Consider the following 22,961-nt stretch of genomic DNA (forward strand, 5'->3'; position numbering starts at 1 on the left):
GGAGAGAGAGAGAGAGAGAGGCATGGGGAGAGAGAGAGAGAGAGGCATGGGGAGGAGAGAGAGAGAGAGGCATGGGGAGAGAGAGAGAGAGAGGCATGGGGAGAGAGAGAGAGAGAGGCATGGGGAGAGAGAGAGAGAGAGGCATGGGGAGAGAGAGAGAGAGAGGCATGGGGAGAGAGAGAGAGAGAGGCATGGGGAGAGAGAGAGAGAGGCATGGGAGAGAGAGAGAGAGGCATGGGGAGAGAGAGAGAGGCATGGGGAGAGGCATGGGCATGGGGAGAGAGAGAGGCATGGGGAGAGAGAGAGAGAGGCATGGGGAGAGAGAGAGAGAGAGGCATGGGGGGAGAGAGAGAGGCATGGGGAGGGAGAGAGAGGCATGGGGGGAGAGAGGCATGGGGAGAGAGAGGCATGGGGAGAGATGGGGAGAGAGAGGCATGGGGAGAGAGAGGCATGGGGAGAGAGAGGCATGGGGAGAGAGGCATGGGGAGAGAGAGGCATGGGGAGAGAGAGGCATGGGGAGAGAGAGGCATGGGGAGAGAGAGGCATGGGGAGAGAGAGGCATGGGGAGAGAGAGGCATGGGGAGAGAGAGGCATGGGGAGAGAGAGGCATGGGGAGAGAGAGGCATGGGGAGAGAGAGGCATGGGGAGAGAGAGGCATGGGGAGAGAGAGGCATGGGGAGAGAGAGGCATGGGGAGAGAGAGGCATGGGGAGAGAGAGGCATGGGGAGAGAGAGGCATGGGGAGAGAGAGGCATGGGGAGAGAGAGGCATGGGGAGAGAGAGGCATGGGGAGAGAGAGGCATGGGGGAGAGAGCATGGGGAGAGAGACATGGGGGAGAGAGAGAGACATGGGGAGAGAGAGAGAGACATGGGGAGAGAGAGAGAGACATGGGGAGAGAGAGAGAGACATGGGGAGAGAGAGAGAGACATGGGGAGAGAGAGAGAGACATGGGGAGAGAGAGAGAGACATGGGGAGAGAGAGAGAGACATGGGGAGAGAGAGAGAGACATGGGGAGAGAGAGAGAGACATGGGGAGAGAGAGAGAGACATGGGGAGAGAGAGAGAGGCATGGGGAGAGAGAGGGGCATGGGGAGAGAGAGAGGGGCATGGGGAGAGAGAGAGAGGCATGGGGAGAGAGAGAGAGGCATGGGGAGAGAGAGGAGAGAAAAGGGAGAAAGTCAAGATAAGATAGGGGCAGTGTAAAAATCAATAATACACTCAGTCAATCAACATCCAAGACCCAGAAGATTGATTACATCATTCTTTCATCAAATTTCTATTTGCAAATGGTATTGGTTTGGCTCAACCTCACACCCACCCACTCTCACTCCCCCCACCCACTCTCACTCCCCCCACCCACTCTCCCCACCCACTCTCACCCATCAGGCAGATTTTTGTTGGGTTCAAAATGCCAAATCTGTTTTGTCTCCCACTCTTACCGTTGTAGTACTTGCTCGTGTGTCCCTGGTGTTTGAGCAGGGGTCGGAGCTGGGCTGACAGCAGGTGGACCTGTAGGCTGTGCAGCAGCCAGCGCTCGGCCTTGTAACCCTCCCCAACACTCTTCAGCCCACTGCTCAGCACAGGCTCCAGCTTACTAAACTACAGAGCCAGAGAGGGGAAGGAGAGAGGTGATGGTAGAGGGAGAGAGAGAGAGAGGGGAAGGAGAGAGGTGATGGTAGAGGGAGAGAGAGAGGGGAAGGAGAGAGGTGATGGTAGAGGGAGAGAGAGAGAGGGGAAGGAGAGAGGTGATGGTAGAGAGAGGAGAGAGGTGATGGTAGAGGGAGAGGGGAAGGAGAGAGGTGATGGTAGAGGGAGAGAGAGAGAGGGGAAGGAGAGAGGTGATGGTAGAGGGAGAGAGAGAGAGGGGAAGGAGAGAGGTGATGGTAGAGGGAGAGAGAGAGAGGGGAAGGAGAGAGGTGATGGTAGAGGGAGAGAGAGAGAGAGGGGAAGGAGAGAGGTGATGGTAGAGGGGAGAGAGAGAGGGAAGGAGAGGTGATGGTAGAGGGAGAGAGAGAGAGGGGAAGGAGAGGTGATGGTAGAGGGAGAGAGAGAGGGGAAGGAGAGGTGATGGTAGAGGGAGAGAGAGAGAGGGGAAGGAGAGGTGATGGTAGAGGGAGAGAGAGAGAGGGGAAGGAGAGGGGTGAAGGTAGAGGGAGAGAGAGAGGGGAAGGAGAGAGGTGATGGTAGAGAGAGGAGAGAGAGAGAGAGAGAGAGAGAGGGGAAGGAGAGAGGTGATGGTGGAGGGAGAGAGAGAGAGTGAGAAAATAGGAGTATATAGGAGAGAGAGAGAGAGGGGAAGTGATGGAATAGAAGGGTAAGGAGGAGGAAAAACAAAGAGGGAGAATAGATGACAGGATGAAGGAGAGAAATCAAGAGACAGAGATAAAAACACTTGAATCAGTTATTTAACCCATTTCCCTTTATGGTTGTGAGGTCTGGGGCCCGGCTCACCAACCAAAATTGAGAATGCAGAGCAGAATTAGGTTGATATCCGCTAATTATCAAAATCCAGAAAAACTTTTTACATTTGACAACCATCTAAAAAAGGAAGCGATTCCCAAACCTTCCATAACAAAGCCATCACCTACAGAGAGATGAACCTGGAGTCCCCTAAGCAAGCTGGTCCTGGGGCTCTGTTCACAAACAGACCACACAGAGCCCCAGGACAGCAACACAATTAGACCCGACCAAATCATGAGAAAATTCATTACTTGACACCTTCGAAACAATTAACAAAAAAACAGAGCAAACTAAAACGCTATTTGGCCCTAAACAGAGAGTACTCCGTGGTAGAATACCTGACCACTGTGACTGACCCAAACTTAAGGAAGGCTTTGACTACGTACAGACTCAGTGAGCATAGCTTTGCTATTGAGAAAGGCCGCCGTAGGCAGACCTGGCTCTCAAGAGAAGACAGGCTAAATGAGATGGAAACTGAGCTGCCCTTCCTAACCTCCTGCCAAATGTATGACCATATTAGAGAGACATATTTCCCTCAGATTACACAGATTTAAAAAACAAATCCTATTTTGATAAATTCCCATATCTACTGGGTGAAATACCACAGTGTGCCATCACAGCAGCAAAATTTGGTATGTAACAGTAGCCTGGTCTGAGATCTGTTTGGTATGTAACAGTAGCCTGCTCTGAGATCTGTTTGGTATGTAACAGTAGCCTGGTCTGAGATCTGTTTGGTATGTAACAGTAGCCTGTTCTGAGATCTGTTTGGTATGTAACAGTAGCCTGGTCTGAGATCTGTTTGGTATGTAACAGTAGCCTGGTCTGAGATCTGTTTGGTATGTAACAGTAGCCTGTTCTGAGATCTGTTTGGTATGTAACAGTAGCCTGTTCTGAGATCTGTTTGGTATGTAACCGTAGCCTGTTCTGAGATCTGTTTGTGCTAATGTAAAAAGGGCTAGCTGAGTTAATTAAGAGAGCAGCAGAGGTTGACAAGGATGTTGATGAAGTATGACCCAAGTAAGAAAGTCACTATGGTCCTTCTTTTTAAACTCATTGTCAACGTGGACCTACCAGTTCAGATTTAGCATCATATTAGCACCAGGCCTCATAGTGGCACCCTACTCCCTATAAGATGCACTTCTTTTCACCAGGCCTCATAGTGGCACCCTATTCCCTACTTAGTGCACTTCTTTCGACCAGGGGTCATAGTGGCAACCTATTCCCTACTTAGTGCACTTCTTTTGACCAGGGGTCATAAGGTAGTGCACTAAGTAGGGAATAGGGTGCCATTTGGGATGCAGTTGATGTCTGTGGTCACAACAAACTGTACTGGATCCACCATAATATACACGGGGTGAATCGTCATTGGAAGGAGATAACGTACCCGTTCTATTTACGAGGCCAGGTGAGGGCTGACATACCTGTTCTACATGAGAGGCCAGGTAAGGGCTGACATGCCTGTTCTACATGAGAGGCCAGGTGAGGGCTGACATACCCGTTCTATTTACGAGGCCAGGTGAGGGCTGACATACCTGTTCTACATGAGAGGCCAGGTGAGGGCTGACATACCCGTTCTATTTACGAGGCCAGCTAAGGGCTGACATACCTGTTCTACATGAGAGGCCAGGTGAGGGCTGACATACCCGTTCTATTTACGAGGCCAGGTGAGGGCTGACATACCTGTTCTACATGAGAGGCCAGGTGAGGGCTGACATACCCGTTCTATTTACGAGGCCAGGTGAGGGCTGACATACCCGTTCTATTTACGAGGCCAGGTGAGGGCTGACATACCTGTTCTACATGAGAGGCCAGGTAAGGGCTGACATACCTGTTCTACATGAGAGGCCAGGTGAGGGCTGACATACCTGTTCTACATGAGAGGCCAGGTGAGGGCTGACATACCTGTTCTACATGAGAGGCCAGGTGAGGGCTGACATACCTGTTCTACATGAGAGGCCAGGTGAGGGCTGACATACCCGTTCTATTTACGAGGCCAGGTAAGGGCTGACATACCCGTTCTATTTACGAGGCCAGGTGAGGGCTGACATACCTGTTCTACATGAGAGGCCAGGTAAGGGCTGACATACCTGTTCTACATGAGAGGCCAGGTGAGGGCTGACATACCCGTTCTATTTACGAGGCCAGGTGAGGGCTGACATACCCGTTCTATTTACGAGGCCAGGTAAGGGCTGACATACCCGTTCTATTTACGAGGCCAGGTGAGGGCTGACATACCCGTTCTATTTACGAGGCCAGGTAAGGGCTGACATACCCGTTCTATTTACGAGGCCAGGTAAGGGCTGACATACCTGTTCTATTTACGAGGCCAGGTAAGGGCTGACATACCTGTTCTACATGAGAGGCCAGGTAAGGGCTGACATACCTGTTCTACATGAGAGGCCAGGTGAGGGCTGACATACCTGTTCTACATGAGAGGCCAGGTGAGGGCTGACATACCCGTTCTATTTACGAGGCCAGGTGAGGGCTGACATACCCGTTCTATTTAGAGGCCAGGTGAGGGCTGACATACCTGTTCTACATGAGAGGCCAGGTGAGGGCTGACATACCTGTTCTACATGAGAGGCCAGGTGAGGGCTGACATACCTGTTCTACATGAGAGGCCAGGTGAGGGCTGACATACCTGTTCTACATGAGAGGCCAGGTGAGGGCTGACATACCTGTTCTACATGAGAGGCCAGGTGAGGGCTGACATACCTGTTCTACATGAGAGGCCAGGTGAGGGCTGACATACCTGTTCTACATGAGAGGCCAGGTGAGGGCTGACATACCTGTTCTACATGAGAGGCCAGGTGAGGGCTGACATACCTGTTCTACATGAGAGGCCAGGTGAGGCCTGACATACCTGTTCTACATGAGAGGCCAGGTGAGGCCTGACATACCTGTTCTACATGAGAGGCCAGGTGAGGGCTGACATACCTGTTCTACATGAGAGGCCAGGTGAGGGCTGACATACCTGTTCTACATGAGAGGCCAGGTGAGGGCTGACATACCTGTTCTACATGAGAGGCCAGGTGAGGGCTGACATACCTGTTCTACATGAGAGGCCAGGTGAGGGCTGACATACCTGTTCTACATGAGAGGCCAGGTGAGGGCTGACGTACCTGTTCTACATGAGAGGCCAGGTGAGGGCTGACGGAGCGGACACGCCACACGAAGGGCCAGTAGTCTTTCTGCTTGTAGTACACCTGCAACGCAAAACCAGCCTTTTACTACAGTACAATGGCATTGGTATGAGGCTCATCTTCCAGCATTAATTTAAAAAATACTAAATAGAATCTGAGAAAAAGCAGAACAATTATGATCTGTTCATTGTCAGCAGCTCTTTGTCACGAGAATTTTCAATCACAATGATAATAACTAACAATCAATAAACTTTGACTAATCCCCGAGGTTCGTAAAACCCTGGGTTTAATAATAAACTTTGACTAATCCCCGAGGTTCGTAAAACCCTGGGTTTAATAATAAACTTTGACTAATCCCCGAGGTTCGTAAAACCCTGGGTTTAATAATAAACTTTGACTAATCCCCGAGGTTCGTAAAACCCTGGGTTTAATAATAAACTTTGACTAATCCCCGAGGTTCGTAAACTGGGTTTAATAATAACCCTGGGTTTAATAATAAACTTTGACTAATCCCCGAGGTTCGTAAAACCCTGGGTTTAATAATAAACTTTGACTAATCCCCGAGGTTCGTAAAACCCTGGGTTTAATAATAAACTTTGACTAATCCCCGAGGTTCGTAAAACCCTGGGTTTAATAATAAACTTTGACTAATCGTAAAAACCCTGGGTTTAATAATAAACTTTGAGGTTCGTAAAACCCTGGGTTTAATAATAAACTTTGACTAATCCCCGAGGTTCGTAAAACCCTGGGTTTAATAATAAACTTTGACTAATCCCCGAGGTTCGTAAAACCCTGGGTTTAATAATAAACTTTGACTAATCCCCGAGGTTCGTAAAACCCTGGGTAAAACCCTGGGTTTAATAATAAACTTTTGTAAAACCCTGGGTTTAATAATAAACTTTGACTAATCCCCGAGGTCGTAAAACCCTGGGTTTAATAATAATCCCCGAGGTTCGTGAAACCCTGGGTTTAATAATAAACTTTGACTAATCGTAAAACTGGGTTTAATAATAAACCTGGGTTTAAAATAAACTTTGACTAATCCCCGAGGTTCGTAAAACCCTGGGTTTAATAATAAACTTTGACTAATCCCCGAGGTTCGTAAAACCCTGGGTTTAATAATAAACTTTGACTAATCCCCCCGTAAAAGGTTCGTCCCCGAGGTTCGTAAAACCCTGGGTTTAATAATAAACTTTGACTAATCCCCGAGGTTCTTTGTAAAACCCTGGGTTTAATAATAAACTTTGACTAATCCCCGAGGTTCTTTAAAACCCTGGGTTTAATAATAAACTTTGACTAATCCCCGAGGTTCGTAAAAGGTAAACTTTGACTAATCCCCGAGGTTCGTAAAACCCTGGGTTTAATAATAAACTTTGACTAATCCCCGAGGTTCGTAAAACCCTGGGTTTAATAATAAACTTTGACTTCAGAAATAATAATAAACTTTGACTAATCCCCGAGGTTCGTAAAACCCTAACTAATCCCCGAGGTTCGTAAACCCCCTTTGAGGTTCGTAAAACCCTGGGTTTAATAATAAACTTTGACTAATCCCCGAGGTTCGTAAAACCCTGGGTTTAATAATAAACTTTGACTAATCCCCGAGGTTCGTAAAACCCTGGGTTTAATAATAAACTTTGACTAATCCCCGAGGTTCGTAAAACCCTGGGTTTAATAATAAACTTTGACTAATCCCCGAGGTTCGTAAAACCCTGGGTTTAATAATAAACTTTGACTAATCCCCGAGGTTCGTAAACCCTGGGTTTAATAATAAACTTTGACTAATCCCCGAGGTTCGTAAAACCCTGGGTTTAATAATAATTGGGTAAAGACTCAGCTTATGCAAAAGGTTAGTACAGTTTATTCACGAGAGCCGCACTAAAGTCAAGAATGCAAACAGTCTTTATAACACACACAAGTTCAAATATTAAGCCACGCCTTGCTCAGACAGTCAGTGTTTTTCCACTACACAGACACACTGGTTCTTTAATCCGCAACACGTTTCATAATCTTCTGCCAGCCTAACAGTTTCTCCCCTCCACGGGTGGAGACAGAATGTCCTGTAAGGAGCACGATAGAACAACTTGTCTGTCGATAGCTCCTCTAATCATTTGTTTCCCACTTGCACCCTGCTTACATTCAGAAAAAGGTCCTTGTTCTAATTCTGACTAAAACTACACAACATCAGATCATTTTTGTGATTCTAATAAATATGTTTTACGGTTGGAATATTTTAAATTATTACCTTGAAGCATATAATTCCCTGATCACTCTTTTGCACCCTGACTCAAAGAAAATGTAAGGAAGGAAAGCAGAAGTTCCATTGAGCAGATGCTCCATGGCAATAACACGACAGAGTGTCTGGAAAACAGACAAATAACAGTGCCTTGTGTAAGCCAAGCTTTTCTCCAAAAAAACTACAAAATGACAAGAGTAGAAGAGTAGTCATTCCCGAGGCCTGACCTGCTCGTGCTTGAGGCCGTGGCTGAGGATGTGGTTCATGTCCTTATACAGCCGCTGCAGCCCCCCGTAGCGAGACCACACGTTGGGGTTGCTGCTGGACACCAGGCCCTCCACCGTGGTCTTCAGACTAGACAGCAGCTTCCAGTGTTCCCTCCTGGAGAGAGAAGTCAGGTTTCAATGAACTCGTGCTCCATCCAAAACACTCAAGAGCAGACAGTTGAGCAGAGAGATAAACACATCAAGTGACTGACAGAGAAGAAAACCACAACCATACAATCAAATACTGCCATAACAAACAAAATACTTTTCTTAAAACTGCATTGTTGGTTAAGGGTTTTTTAAAGTAACCATTTCACTGTAAGGGCTACACCTGTTGTATACGGCGCATGTGCCAAATAAATTTTTATTTGACTGTGCAATGACCCCAAAACAAACCATGGTGACTACAAACTACTGGCTGTGGACTGCATTTACAGCGCCTAATGAGATGCATTGTACTATGCTAAGTAGCTATAGTATACTCAGACCATAGACACACAGTGCCTTCAGAAAGTATTCAGAGCCCTGAACTTTTTCCATATTTTATTACGTCACAACCTTTCTCTAAAATTTAAATAAATACAAATCCTCAGCAAAATACACACAATACCCCATAATGACATCACAATACCCCATAATGATAAAGCGAAAACAGGTTTAGACATGTTTGCAAATGTATTAAAAATGAAATACAGGAATACCTTATTTACATTAGTATTCAGACCCTTTGTTGTGAGAGTCGAAATTGAACTCAGGTGCATCCTGTTTCCATTGATCATCCCTTGAGGTGTTTCTACAACTTGGAGTCCACCTGTGCTGAATTCAATCGATTAGACATGGCTTGGAAAGGCACACACAGTTGACAGTGCATGTCAGAGCAAAAAACCAAGCCATGAGGTCGAAGGAATTGTCCGTAGAGCTCCGAGACAGGAATGTGTGTACGCATTTCTGCAGCCTTGAAGGTACCAAAGAACACAGTGGCTTCCATCGAATAGAAGTTTGGAATCACCAAAACTCTTCCAAGAGCTGGCTGCCCAGCCAAACTGAAAAATCAGGGGAGAAAGGCCTTGGTCTGGGAGGTGACCAAGAACTCAGATGGTCACTGACAGAGCTCCAGAGTTCCTCTGTGGAGATGGGAGAACCTTCCAGAAGGAGAACCATCTCTGTAGCACTCCACCAATTAGGCCTTTGTGGTAGAGTGGCCAGATGGAAGCCACTCTTCAGTAAAAGGCACATGACAGCCCGCTTGGAGTTTGCCAAAAGCCACCTAAAGACTCTCAGACCATGAGAAAATGATTTTCTCGTCTGATGAAACAAAGATTCAACTGTTTAGCCTGAATGCCAAGTATCATGTCCGGAGGAAACCTTGCACCATCATGCTGTGGTGGTGGTATTTTTTCCAGAGTACCCCTTATATTGGTGCAACAGAAAAGCCTCCTGGTGAAGTCATTCATCCCGCAGTTAGCCTAGATGGTGATTAGCAAAGAAGTGTTTCCCAATGGCTGAGAAAGTAGTAGTTGTTTTATGTTTTTACAACATAGTGACCGTGCAGAGCATCTAAGACACTAGCTCTAGCCTACAGAGCCATGGTGATGTGGGCGACAATCTCCACGGCTAATCGTAAACTCTTAAAACAACAGTTGACTCCAAAAGAGTAAATACACTGAGTAAAGAAAACATTAAAAACACCTGCCTTTTTCCCCTGACATAAGATTGTCCAGGTGAATCCAGGGGAAAGTGATGATCCCTTAATTTTCTTTTAATTTTTTATTTTACCTTTATTTAACCAGGCAAGTCAGTTAAGAACAAATTCTTATTTTCAATGACGGCCTAGGAACAGTGGGTTAACTGCCTGTTCAGGGGCAGAACGACAGATTTGTACCTTGTCAGCTCGGGGGGTTTGAACTTGCAACCTTCCGGTTACTAGTCCAACGCTCTAACCACTAGGCTACCCTGCCGCCTCTACACTCTAACCACTAGGCTACCCTGCCTCCTCAACACTCTAACCACTAGGCCACCCTGCCGCCTCTACACTCTAACCACTAGGCTACCCTGCCGCCTCTACACTCTGACCACTAGGCTACCCTGCCGCCTCTACACTCTAACCACTAGGCTACCCTGCCGCCTCTACACTCTAACCACTAGGCTACCCTGCCGCCTCTACACTCTAACCACTAGGCCACCCTGCCGCCCCTACACTCTAACCACTAGACCACCCTGCCGCCCCTACACTCTAACCACTAGGCTACCCTGCCGCCTCTACACTCTAACCACTAGGCTACCCTGCCGCCTCTACACTCTAACCACTAGGCTACCCTGCCGCTCTACACTCTAACCACTAGGCTACCCTGCCGCCTCTACACTCTAACCACTAGGCTACCCTGCCGCCTCTACACTCTAACCACTAGGCTACCCTGCCGCCTCTACACTCTAACCACTAGGCCACCCTGCCGCCCCTACACTCTAACCACTAGGCCACCCTGCCGCCTCTACACTCTAACCACTAGGCCACCCTGCCGCCTCTACACTCTAACCACTAGGCTACCCTGCCGCCTCTACACTCTAACCACTAGGCCACCCTGCCGCCTCTACACTCTAACCACTAGGCTACCCTGCCGCCTCTACACTCTAACCACTAGGCTACCCTGCCGCCTCTACACTCTAACCACTAGGCCACCCTGCCGCCCCTACACTCTAACCACTAGGCTACCCTGCCGCCTCTACACTCTAACCACTAGGCCACCCTGCCGATGCCACTTGTTAAATCCACTTCAAAATCAGTGTAGATGAAAGGGAGGAGTCACAGGTGATGAAAGGGAGGAGTCACAGGTGATGAAAGGGAGGAGTCACAGGTTAAAGAATGATTTTTAAGTCTAGAGATTATAAGAGACATGGATTGTGGATGTGTGCCATTTGAGGATGAAATTTGGTAGTAGGTGCCAGGTGCAACGGTTTATGTCAAGAACTGCAACGCTGCTGTGTTTTTTCACGCTCAACAGTTCCACTTTTGTATCAAGAATTGTCCACCACCAAAGGACATCCAGCCAACATGACAACTGTGGGAAGCATTGTAGTCAACATGGGCAAGGATCCTTGTGGAACGCTTTCGACACTTTGTAGAGTCTTATGCCCGGACGAATTGAGGCTGTTCTGAGGACAAAAAGGGGAACAACTGAATATTAGGAAGGTGTCCCTAATGTTTGGTGTACTCAGTGTATATTGTTATTCTGAGTGAGTGAATAGAACGGTGTTTCCGCTTGCATGGAGAAAAGCAGGAGAAACAAAAGTGAAATTGATAGCGAGATAAAAAAAATTAAAATCAGGCAGCCGTTTTGCGAGCTCCTACCCAACTTCCCTATTTTCTATTTTGTGATTCTTGTTCCATTTATCCTTACTTTATATTCATGAAATTTAATTCATCCTCATTTCATATAAACGACAAGAGCATTTGAACATCAGATCGGCATTTGCATACCCTGAACTACAGCTTCAACTCATTGCCCTGGGCCCTTTATATACTTCCAACAAGAGGAAAATGCTGGCATTACAGAGGCAGAAGAGGAAAACTGCCCATCTCTTCCCTCCAGTCTATATGCCAATGTACCCAGATTCAACTTCAAAAGAGGGGGAGTCACTTGATAATAAAATGTATGACCTCCGATCAAGGATTTGCTAGCAACGGGACACTCGTAACTGCAATATTATCAAGGCTTTCGGACAAGATACCCCCCATGGCTATCCAAGTTGATGGATTCTCCATTCACAGAGCAGACATCAGCTGGTAGGCATATTCACAGTCCACCCTCACCCACCTATTCATTTTAATTAACCTTTATTTAACTAGGCAAGTCAGTTAAGAACAAATGCTTATTTTCAATGACGGCCTAGGAACAGTGGGTTGTCTGTCGTTCCGCCCCTGAGCAGGCAGTTAAGAGGAATACCTGCTATAACATATTGCACTTTTACTTTCTTCTCCAACGCTTTGTTTTTGCATTATTTAAACCAAATGGAACATGTTTCATTATTTATTTGAGGCTAAATGGATTTTTATTGATGTATTATATTAAGTTAAAATAAGTGTTCATTCAGTATTGTTGTAATTGTCATTATTACAAATATATTTTTAATTAAAAATAACACACACAACGTGCACACACATTTATACTGACTCTACACACACGCATTTATACTGACTCTACACACACGCATTTATACTGACTCTACACACACGCATTTATACTGACTCTACACACACGCATTTATACTGACTCTACACACACGCATTTATACTGACTCTACACACACACATTTATACTGACTCTACACACACGCATTCACATACAATCATTCATCTGATGCTACTCTGTCATATATCCTGATGCCTAGTCACCTTACCACTATACATATCTACCTCTACCACTCCAGTATCCCTGCACATTGTAAATATGGTACTGGAGCTGACCCTGGAGCTGACCCTGGAGCTGACCCTATATATAGTCACCTTACCCCTACACCTATCTACCTCTACCACTCCAGTATCCCTGCACATTGTAAATATGGTACTGGAACTGACCCTGGAGCTGACCCTGGAGCTGACCCTGTACGCAGCTTCTTGCTTTCTCATGTTCTACTTATTTCTATTTCTTGTGAGTTTTTGTTCTACCTTGTTATTTTTGGTTCTATATATCGATTACTGCTTTGTTGGGTTTGGGGGTTGCAAGAAAAGGCAGTTCACTGTTTCTCATGACACGTGACATTAAAAGGAGACACAACAGACAACGTCCAAGCTCATTTCCAGGACTTCCTTCCCTTTTTCCCTCAAGTCAGCAGCAACTGTAGCTGGAACTGACAGTCTCTTACACCATTACAACACCAGGGTTTCTGTTAAGAAACTGTGGCACCGGACATTTTAAAACAGATATTTGAGAAATGTACCAGACCCATATGCACTGGGTGCGTAACCTGATTAGGGCGTCCAGCCACGGTGTTGAGAATGACAGAAATCATACGTATAGTATGATAATTCATATTAACAACAAAAAAATAAATGCAATTCGAGGACGTAACGAATTCCCGATGGGCACTTTGAAAACGTTAGAAGAACGGTCCATATTAACGGTCCATATTAACTTTTCCTCAGAAAACGAGACGAGTAACGAACAGCAGAATTACTAGCCTGTCAATCTACAATACCCCCGTAGTAAAAAAATAATAATTCACCGTCCTATTCGATTGGTCAGCTTGTTGAGAAAGAAATCACCGGGGCCTCCCGGGTGGCACAGTGGTTAAGGGCGCTGTACTGCAGCGCCAGCTGTGCCATCAGAGTCCCTGAGTTCGCGCCCAGGCTCTGTCGTAACCGGCCGCGACGTCCGTGGGGCGACGCACAATTGGCCTAGCATCGTCCGGGTTAGGGAGGGCTTGGTCGGTAGGGGTGTCCTTGTCTCATCGCGCACCAGCGACTCCTGTGGCGGGCTGGGCGCAGTGCGCGCTAACCAAGGTTGCCAGGTACACAGTGTTTCCTCCGACACATTGGTGCGGCTGGCTTCCGGGGTGTTAAGAAGCAGTGCGGCTGGTTGGGTTGTGTATCGGAGGACGCATGACTTTCAACCTTCGTTTCTCCCGAGCCCGTACGGGAGTTGTAACGATGAGAAAAGATAGTAGCTACTACAACAATTGGATACCACGAAATTGGGGATAAAAAGGGGTAAAAATTCAACAAAAAAAAAAAAAAAAAGAGAGAAAGAAATCACCTTATTGTTAACAGACTCCGGGACAGTTGACAAGAGATCATAAATTCATAAAATCGACATAAAAAAGAAAAACGTTTAGACAGTAGGCCAGAAGCAAATGTTGGTTCCATAATGTAATTAGTGGCAAAACGCTTGTTAAAAAGGGCCCAGCAACATGAGAACTGTTTCATGTGACAGAGAAATGTAGAAAAAGGGGGAGATATAACAGACAACAACTAACATGGTTTTTCTAACATGACTTGGATTGTGCCTTTGGCTACTGGACAATGAAAGAAAGTTGATAGAAAATAAACAACCTTCACAGATAATGTTCTGATGTTGGCTACTTTGAAGCAAGGTAAAACAACATGCCTTGCAATATGTATTAAAACGTTTAAGTTTCAATCAATTAAGAATATGTTTTAAAAATGGGATACAACCTCTAGCTAATTGCAAAGTGGTGTGATGCACGGAGTTGCCTCTCTCCCACTCACTCTGTCCCACACACACACACTCTCTGTCCCACACACACACTCTATGACCCACACACTCTCTCTCTCTGTCCCACACAAACACACACACACTCTCTCTCTCTCTCTCTCTCTGTCCCACACAAACACACACACACTCTCTCTCTCTCTGTCCCACACACACACTCTCTCTGTCCCCACACACACACTCTCTCGGTCCCACACACACACTCTCTCTGTCCCACACACACACTCTCTGTGTCCCCCCCACACACACACACACTCTCTGCCCCCCACACACACTCTCTGCCCCCCTCCCACACACACACACACTCTCTGTCCCTCTGTCCCACACACTGTGTCCCACACACACACACTCTGTGTCCACACACACACACACCCACCCACTCTGTGTCCCACACACACACACCCACCCACTCTGTGTCACACACACACACCCACCCACTCTGTGTCCCACACACACACACACCCACCCACTCTGTGTCCCCACACACACACACACACACACCCACCCACTCTGTGTCCCACACACACACACCCACCCACTCTGTGTCCCACACACACACACACACACACACCCACCCACTCTGTGTCCCACACACACACACACACCCACCCACTCTGTGTCCCACACACACACACACTCACTCTGTGTCCCACACACACACACACTCACTCTGTGTCCCACACACACACACACTCACTCTGTGTCCCCACACACACACACACTCACTCTGTGTCCCACACACACACACACACTCACTCTGTGTCCCACACACACACACACACTCACTCTGTGTCCCACACACACACACACACACACTCTGTGTCCCACACACACACACACACACACTCTGTGTCCCACACACACACACACTCTGTGTCCCACACACACACACACACACTCTGTCCCACACACACACTCTGTCCCACACACACACTCTGTCCCACACACACACACACTCTGTCCCACACACACACACACTCTGTCCCACACACACACACACTCTGTCCCACACACACACACACTCTGTCCCACACACACACACACTCTGTCCCACACACACACACACTCTGTCCCACACACACACACACTCTGTCCCACACACACACACACTCTGTCCCACACACACACACACTCTGTCCCACACACACACACACTCTGTCCCACACACACACACACTCTGTCCCACACACACACACACTCTGTCCCACACACACACACACTCTGTCCCACAAACCCACACACTCTGTCCCACAAACCCACACACTCTGTCCCACAAACCCACACACTCTGTCCCACAAACCCACACTCTCCCACAAACCCACACTTTCCCACACACACACACTTTCCCACACACACACACTTTCCCACACACACAGTCTCCCACACACACAGTCTTGGGTCTTTGCATGAATCAAATCTGGTGGGAAGTATGACAGAAATGATGCCTGAAACATCCCATTCAGGTTCAATAACAAAATAAATCTAATTTGATTCAGGAGACGTGGTTGAGAGAAATGGCTGGTCAGCCTTATGGATGTGAAATAGGCTGTGTGGAGTAAACAAAGTCACATTCATGACCATTACAGGCTCTTTCAGTGTGCTAAGTGAGCAGTACCAAAAGTGACGACTATCACGAGTTCAACCATGGACTGTTCGAATCAAATTATCACATTTTAAACCAGAGAAAGTCCAGAACATGGGACAAACACATTCTCCCCATAGCAGGGAGAATGGATAGTTTTACAGGAGGTGGTGGTGGTGTGTGTGTGACTGCTTCGTGACTACTGGAGGAGTCGCTCAGTGATTATAGAGTGGTCCAATCTCCAAAGCAGTCACACAGATCAAAGCAAACGTCAACAACATGGCAATGAGGACAGGCATGGGCCCCTAGTGCCAACCCTCATATCTGTGTAGTTCAATAAACAAGTTAGGAATTATGTGTTGTTGTAATTAAAGGTCGGCTGATTAATCAGCAGGGCCAATTCATTTGGGCCGATTTAAGATTTCATAACAAAAATTGGTAAATCAGCCTTTTTGGATGCAGATTATGGCCGATTACATCCAGGAGGAAACTGTGTGGCAGGCTGACCACCTGTTACGTGAGTGCAGCATTAAAACAAACAGTTAAGTAGCTAGCTGGCATTAAACTTCTTATAAACAAACAGTTAAGTAGCTAGCTTGCATTAAACTTCTTATAAAAAACAGTTAAGTAGCTAGCTTGCATTAAACTTCTTATAAAAAACAGTTAAGTGCATTAAACTTCTTATAAACAAACAGCTAGCTAGCTGGCATTAAACTTCTTATAAACAAACAGTTAAGTAGCTAGCTTGCATTAAACTTCTTATAAACAAACAGTTAAGTAGCTAGCTTGCATTAAACTTCTTATAAACAAACAGTTAAGTAGCTAGCTTGCATTAAACTTCTTATAAAACAACAGTTAAGTAGCTAGCTAGCATTAAACTTCTTATAAAAAAACAGTTAAGTAGCTAGCTGGCATTAAACTTCTTATAAAAAAACAGTTAAGTAGCTAGCTGGCATTAAACTTCTTATAAAAAAACAGTTAAGTAGCTAGCTGGCATTAAACTTCTTATAAAAAAACAATCCATCTTAACATAATCACTAGTTAACTACACATGGTTGATGATATTACTGGGTTAACTAGCTTGTCCTGCGTTGCATGTAATCAATGCGGTGCCTGTTAATTTATCATCCAATCACAGCCTACTTCACCTTCGACCAAACGGGTGATGATTTAACAAAAGCGCATTTGTGAGAAGAAAAAAAAATGCAAATGCACAATCGTACCTAACCATAAACATCAATGCCTTTCTTAAAATCAATACATAGAAGTATATATTTTTAAACCTGCTTATTTAGTACAAACAAATTCATGTTCGCAGGCAATATTAACTAGGGAAATTGTGTCACTTCTCTTGCGTTCAGTGCAAGCAGAGTCAGGGTAAATGCAGCAGTTTGAGCCGCCTGGCTCGTTGTGAACTGTGTGAAGACCATTTCTTCCTAACAAAGGCTGTAATTAATTTGCCAGAATTTTACATAATTATGACATAACATTGAAGGTTGTGCAATGTAACAGCAATATTTCGACTTAGGGTTTCACCCGTTCGATAACATACCATACCGTATTTCACTGAAAGAATAAATGTTTTGTTTTCAAAATTATAGTTTCCGGATTTGACCATATTAATGACCTACGGCTCGTATTTCTGTGTTTATTATTTTATAATTAAGTCTATGAATTGATAGAGCAGTCTAACTGAGCGGTGGTAGGCAGCAGCAGGCTCGTAAGCATTCATTCAAATAGTACTTTACTTTCAAACACGTTTGCCAGCAGCTCTTATCAATGCTTGAAAAACAGCTTCTATCTCAAGGCCATCAGACTGTTAAACAGCCACCACTAACATTGAGTGGCTGCTGCCAACACACTGTCATTGACACTGACCCAACTCCAGCCACTTTAATAATGGGAATTGATGGGAAATGATGTAAATATATCACTAGCCACTTTAAACAATGCTACCTTATATAATGTTACTTACCCTACATTATTCATCTCATATGCATACGTATGTACTGTACTCTAGATCATCGACTGCATCCTTATGTCACTAGCCACTTTAACTATGCCACTTTGTTTACTTTGTCTACATACTCATCTCATATGTATATACTGTACTCGATACCATCTACTGTATGCTGCTCTGTACCATCACTCATTCATATATCCTTATGTACATATTCCTTATCCCCTTACACTGTGTATAAGACAGTAGTTTTGGAATTGTTAGTTAGATTACTTGTTGGTTATCACTGCATTGTCGGAACTAGAAGCACAAGCATTTCGCTACACTCGCATTAACATCTGCTAACCATGTGTATGTGACAAATAACATTTGATTTGATTTGCTTGAAGCACAGCGCTGTTTATGACTTCAAGCCTATCAACTCCTGAGAGGCTGGCAAATACTATAGTGCCTATAAGAACATCCAATAGCCAAAGGTATATGAAATACAAATGGTATAGAGAGAAATAGTCGACGCGTCATAATTCCTATAATAACTACAACCTAAAACTTCTTAACTGGGAATATTGAACCACCAGCTTTCATATGTTCTCATGTTCTGAGCAAGGAACTTAAACATTCGGGTTTTTTTTTTTTACATGGCACATATTGCACTTCTACTTTCTTCTCCAACACGGTGTTTTGGCATTATTTAAACCAAATTGAAAATGTTTCATTATTTATTAAAACTAAATAGATTTTATTTGTGAAATGTATTAAGTTAAAATAAAAGTGTTCATTGTTCATTCAGCATTGTTGTAATTGTCATTATTACAAATATATATAAAAAAAACAGGATTTTTTTTATTTTTTAAAGGCCGATTAATCGGTATCGGCGGTTTATGGTCCTCCAATAAATCGGTATTGGTGTTGAAAAATCATAAATCGGTCGACCTCTAGTCGCTCTGGATAAGAGCGTCTGCTAAATGACTTAAATGTAAATGTAAATGTAAACAGTTGAGTCAGAGCTGGTCTACGACTAATGACCTTGTGCATCATACTCTGAGTGCAGCCACAATTCACTGATGCATTAATATACACACACAAAGAGAATGTTTGCACCAATTTCCATGTTGTCTTATAATACACTACATGACCAAAAGTATGTGGACACCTGCACGACAAACATCCCATTTCAAAATCACGGGCATTAATATGGAGTTGGTCCCCTCCCTTTGCTGCTATAACAGCCTCCACTCTCCTGGGAAGGCTTTCCACTAGATGTTGGAACAATGCTGCTATAACAGCCTCCAGTCTTCTGGGAAGGCTTTCCACTAGATGTTGGAACATTGCTGTGCAGACTTGCTTCCATTCAGCCACAAGAGCATTAGTGAGGTCGGGCACCGATGTTGGACGATTAGGGAGTCGGCGTTCCAATTCATCTCAAAGGTGTTGGATGGGGTTGAGGTCAGGTCTCTGTGCAGGCCAGTCAAGTTCTTCCACACCGATCTTGACAAACCACTTCTGTATGGACCTCACTTTGTGCACTGGGGCGGAAATAGTAAAGGCCCTTCCCCAAACTGTTCCCACAAAGTTGGAAGCACAGAAACGTCTAGAATGTCATTTTATGCTGTAGCATTAAGTTTTCCCCTTCACTGGAACTAAGGTGTCTATCCCGAACCATAAAAACAGCCCCAGACCATTATTCCTCCTCCACCAAACTTTACAGTTTGCATTATTAATTTGGGCAGGTAGCGTTTCCCTGCCAAACCCAGATTCGTCCGTCCGACTGCCAGATGGTGAAGCGTGATTCATCACTCCAGAGAATGTGTGTCCACTGCTCCAGAGTCCAATGGCGGCGAGCTTTACACCACTCCAGCCGACGCTTGGCATTGCGCATGGTGATCTCATGCTTGTGTGTGGCTGCTCTGCCATGGAAACGTATTTTATGAAGCTCCCAACTAACAGTTCTGTTAGTGCCGACATTGCTTCCAGAGGCCGTTTGGAAATCAGTAGCGAGTGCTCTAGCAGGGCAGAAATTTGACGAACTGACTTGTTGGAAAGGTGTCACGATGCCACGTTGAAAGTCACTAAGCTCTTCAGTAAGGCCATTCGACTGCCAATGTTTGTCTATGGAGATTGCGTGGTGGTGTGCTTGATTTTTTTTTTTTACAGCTGTCGGTAACAGCTGTGGCTGAAATAGCCTAATCTACTTATTTGAAGGGGTGTCCACATACTTTTATAAATATAGTGTAGCACGGTACATTACATACAATAAGGTCGGTCTATTGTGGAAAGCACGAAAAGGATTGCTTTGATTGGCAGTTAATAAAACATGGATAAAACTGTTGTCGCTATAGTGTATTTCCTCAGGACTGAGCCTCTTCCCAAAACTTAGCAAACAGAGGTGGCTTGTTGCTAACACCCTGGCCTTAGAACACTGTACAAATGTGGTGTTAGTTAGCTGCCAAATTACATAAACTGATAATTTATTGCATGCAAATCCCTGCGTCATACACAGATAACACTGGAGACCAAAGTCAATCAAATAGCAAAGGCTGACCTCAGCTAGTTAGGCGCCTGTCCTGCAAACACAAACAATGATTCATTAACCCCGGCAATGTTAATTCTATAAAACAGCTACCCCTTGGGGACGCATCCATTTGCCATACCAAAAACATTGGTTCCTTCCAGAGTTTGCAGGTTAAGTCGTTATTTAACTAAAGTTAGCTAGCTAGCTAGTTGGTTTAGCGTCATCTAGCGAATGCTAAGTTTAGCTAACAAACATGAGGTATTATTGGATGTGACATGGTACTGAACTGAGGAAAACGTTGAAAAAATATATATATTTCAGATGTTTTTTGTATTCGTAAACATCCAAAATGTAGTAAACGAGCTAGTAGACTAAGCTAACTTTAGCTAACAAGCATCAACATTCAAACTTGGTTAGCTAGCTTGGTTAGCCGAGTCCCGACCCAGTCCCTCACCTGCGTTCCTCGGCTTTTTCCTCCGAAGTAATCTCCATTTCCTCGGAGCAGGGGGGAAACTGAATACGGTATCAGCTTCCCCCCAAGTCCCCTTCCAGTATGCACAAGTCACCGGCCACTTAAAGTCAGTCGGTGGCTTAAAATTAGCTCGTCGCATTCACTTTTGACTAGGAGTGTGACTGTAGTCCAACATAAGCGCTGTCAGTGTCAAAATCACAAGTCTAAACAGCAGGACAGGCCTGAACAGAAACACACAACCACATGACTTCAGTGGGCGGGGTTGATGTTTCTCAGGCTCCCACTCACTCTTTGACAGGTTGATTTTGTCGGTGATAAGATTGACATTTATTTTTGCTGGAGCTATTTAATGCAAGCTAGCCTCAAACTGATCTGATCTTAAATGTAAAGTTTCACATTATTATTTGTAGCTGGTGGGGGATGAATTAATGACAGCCCTGAACGCCACTTTTTTTTTTTAAGTGAAGTGTGATAGAGTGAGAGAGGGAGAGAGCGAGAAAGAGAGAGAACCCTTCACCACCAGCAGGTGTATATAAATATATATATATATGACGATGCCACGTTGAAAGTCACTAAGCTCTTCAGTAAGGCCATTCTACTGCCAATGTTTGTCTATGGAGATTGTGTGGCGGTGTGCTTGATTTTAGGCTGATACTATATATATACAGTATCAGTCAAAAGTTTGGACACACCAACTCATTCAAGGGTTTTCCTTTATTTTTTACTATTTTCTACATTTTAGAATAATAGTAAAGACATCAAAACTGTGAAATAACACATATGGAATCATGCAGTAACCAAAAAAGTGTTAAACAAGTCCAAATAGATTTGAGATTCTTCAAAGTAGCCACCTTTTGCCTTGACAGATCTGCACACTCGTGACAGTCTCTCAACCAGCTTCATGAGGTAGTCACCTGGAATGCATTTCAATTAACAGGTGCGCCTTGTTAAAAGTGAATTTGTGTAGTTCTTTCCTTCTTAATGCATTTGAGCCAATCAGTTGTGTTGTGACAAGGTATGGGTGCTATACAGAAGATAGCTCTATTTGGTAAAAGACAAAGTCCATATTATGGCAAGAACAGCTCAAATAAGCAAAGAGAAACGACAGTCCTTCATTACTTTAAGACATGAAGGTCAGTCAATGCGGAAATTTCAGGAACTTTGAAAGTTTCTTCAAGTGCAGTCAAGCGCAAAACCATCAAGCTCTATGATGAAACTGGCTCTCATGAGGACTGCCACAGGAAAGGAAGAGCCAGAGTTACCTCTGCTGCAGAGGATAAGTTCATTAGAGTTAACTGGACCTCAGATTGCAGCCCAAATAAATGCTTCACAGAGTTCAAGTAACAGACACATCTCAACATCAACTGTTCAAAGGAGACTGTGTGAATCAGGCCTTAATGATCCAATTGCTGCAGAGAAACCACTCCTAAAGGACACCAATAAGAAAAAGAGACTTGCTTGGGCCAAGAAACACGAGCAATGGACATTAGACCGGTGGAAATCTGTCCTTTGGTCTGATGAGTCTAAATGTGAGATTTTTGGTTCCAACCGCCGTGTCTTTGTAAGACGCAGAGTAGGTGAATGGATGATCTCTGCATGTGTGGTTCCCACTGTGAAGCATGGAGGAGGAGGTGTGATGGTGTGGGGGTGCTTTGCTGGTGACACTGTCAGTGATTTATTTAGAATTCAAGGCATACTTAACCAGCATGGCAACCACAGCATTCTGCAACGATACTCCATCTCATCTGGTTAGCGCTTAGTGGGACTATAATTTGTTTTTCAACAGGACAATGACCCAAAACACACCTCCAGGCTGTGTAAGAGCTATTTGACCAAGAAGGAGAGTGATAGAGTGCTGCATGTGATAGAATGCAGATTACCTGGCCTTCACAATCCCCCGACCTCAACCCAATTCGTTCCCAGGCTGTATCACAACCGGCCGTGATAGGGATTCCCATAGCGCGGAGTGCAATTGAGAGTTTGCCTGGGGGGGTTGGCCGTGGGGGTAGGCCGTCATTGTAAATAATAATTTGTTCTTAACTGACTTGCCTAGTTAAATAAAGTTTTTTTTTAAAGAGTGAAGGAAAAGCGACCAAAAAGTGCTCAG

The 22,961-nt window shown here is 45.1% G+C and overlaps 1 protein-coding gene across 3 annotated transcripts in view; it reads right to left on the reverse strand.

The window, feature by feature from the left end:
- LOC115116877 (run domain Beclin-1-interacting and cysteine-rich domain-containing protein-like) overlaps positions 1-21,101 on the reverse strand; it is a 65,845-nt gene extending 44,744 nt beyond the window's left edge. Inside the window, exons 1-4 of one of the 3 annotated variants that reach the window (XM_065009525.1) lie at positions 20,837-21,101; positions 8,063-8,216; positions 5,582-5,665; positions 1,439-1,598 (exon numbers count right to left, since the gene is read on the reverse strand). In XM_065009525.1, coding sequence (XP_064865597.1) covers positions 1,439-1,598; positions 5,582-5,665; positions 8,063-8,216; positions 20,837-20,874 — 436 coding nt within the window. In that variant the 5' untranslated portion in view covers positions 20,875-21,101. The remainder of the gene's footprint in view (positions 1-1,438; positions 1,599-5,581; positions 5,666-8,062; positions 8,217-20,836) is intronic. The other 2 variants (XM_065009527.1, XM_065009526.1) reach the window with 2 other exon arrangements.
- Positions 21,102-22,961: the final 1,860 nt, after the last annotated feature.

The sequence above is a fragment of the Oncorhynchus nerka genome, linkage group LG25 (assembly GCF_034236695.1).
Source record: "Oncorhynchus nerka isolate Pitt River linkage group LG25, Oner_Uvic_2.0, whole genome shotgun sequence".
NCBI classification, from domain to species: Eukaryota; Metazoa; Chordata; class Actinopteri; order Salmoniformes; family Salmonidae; genus Oncorhynchus; species Oncorhynchus nerka.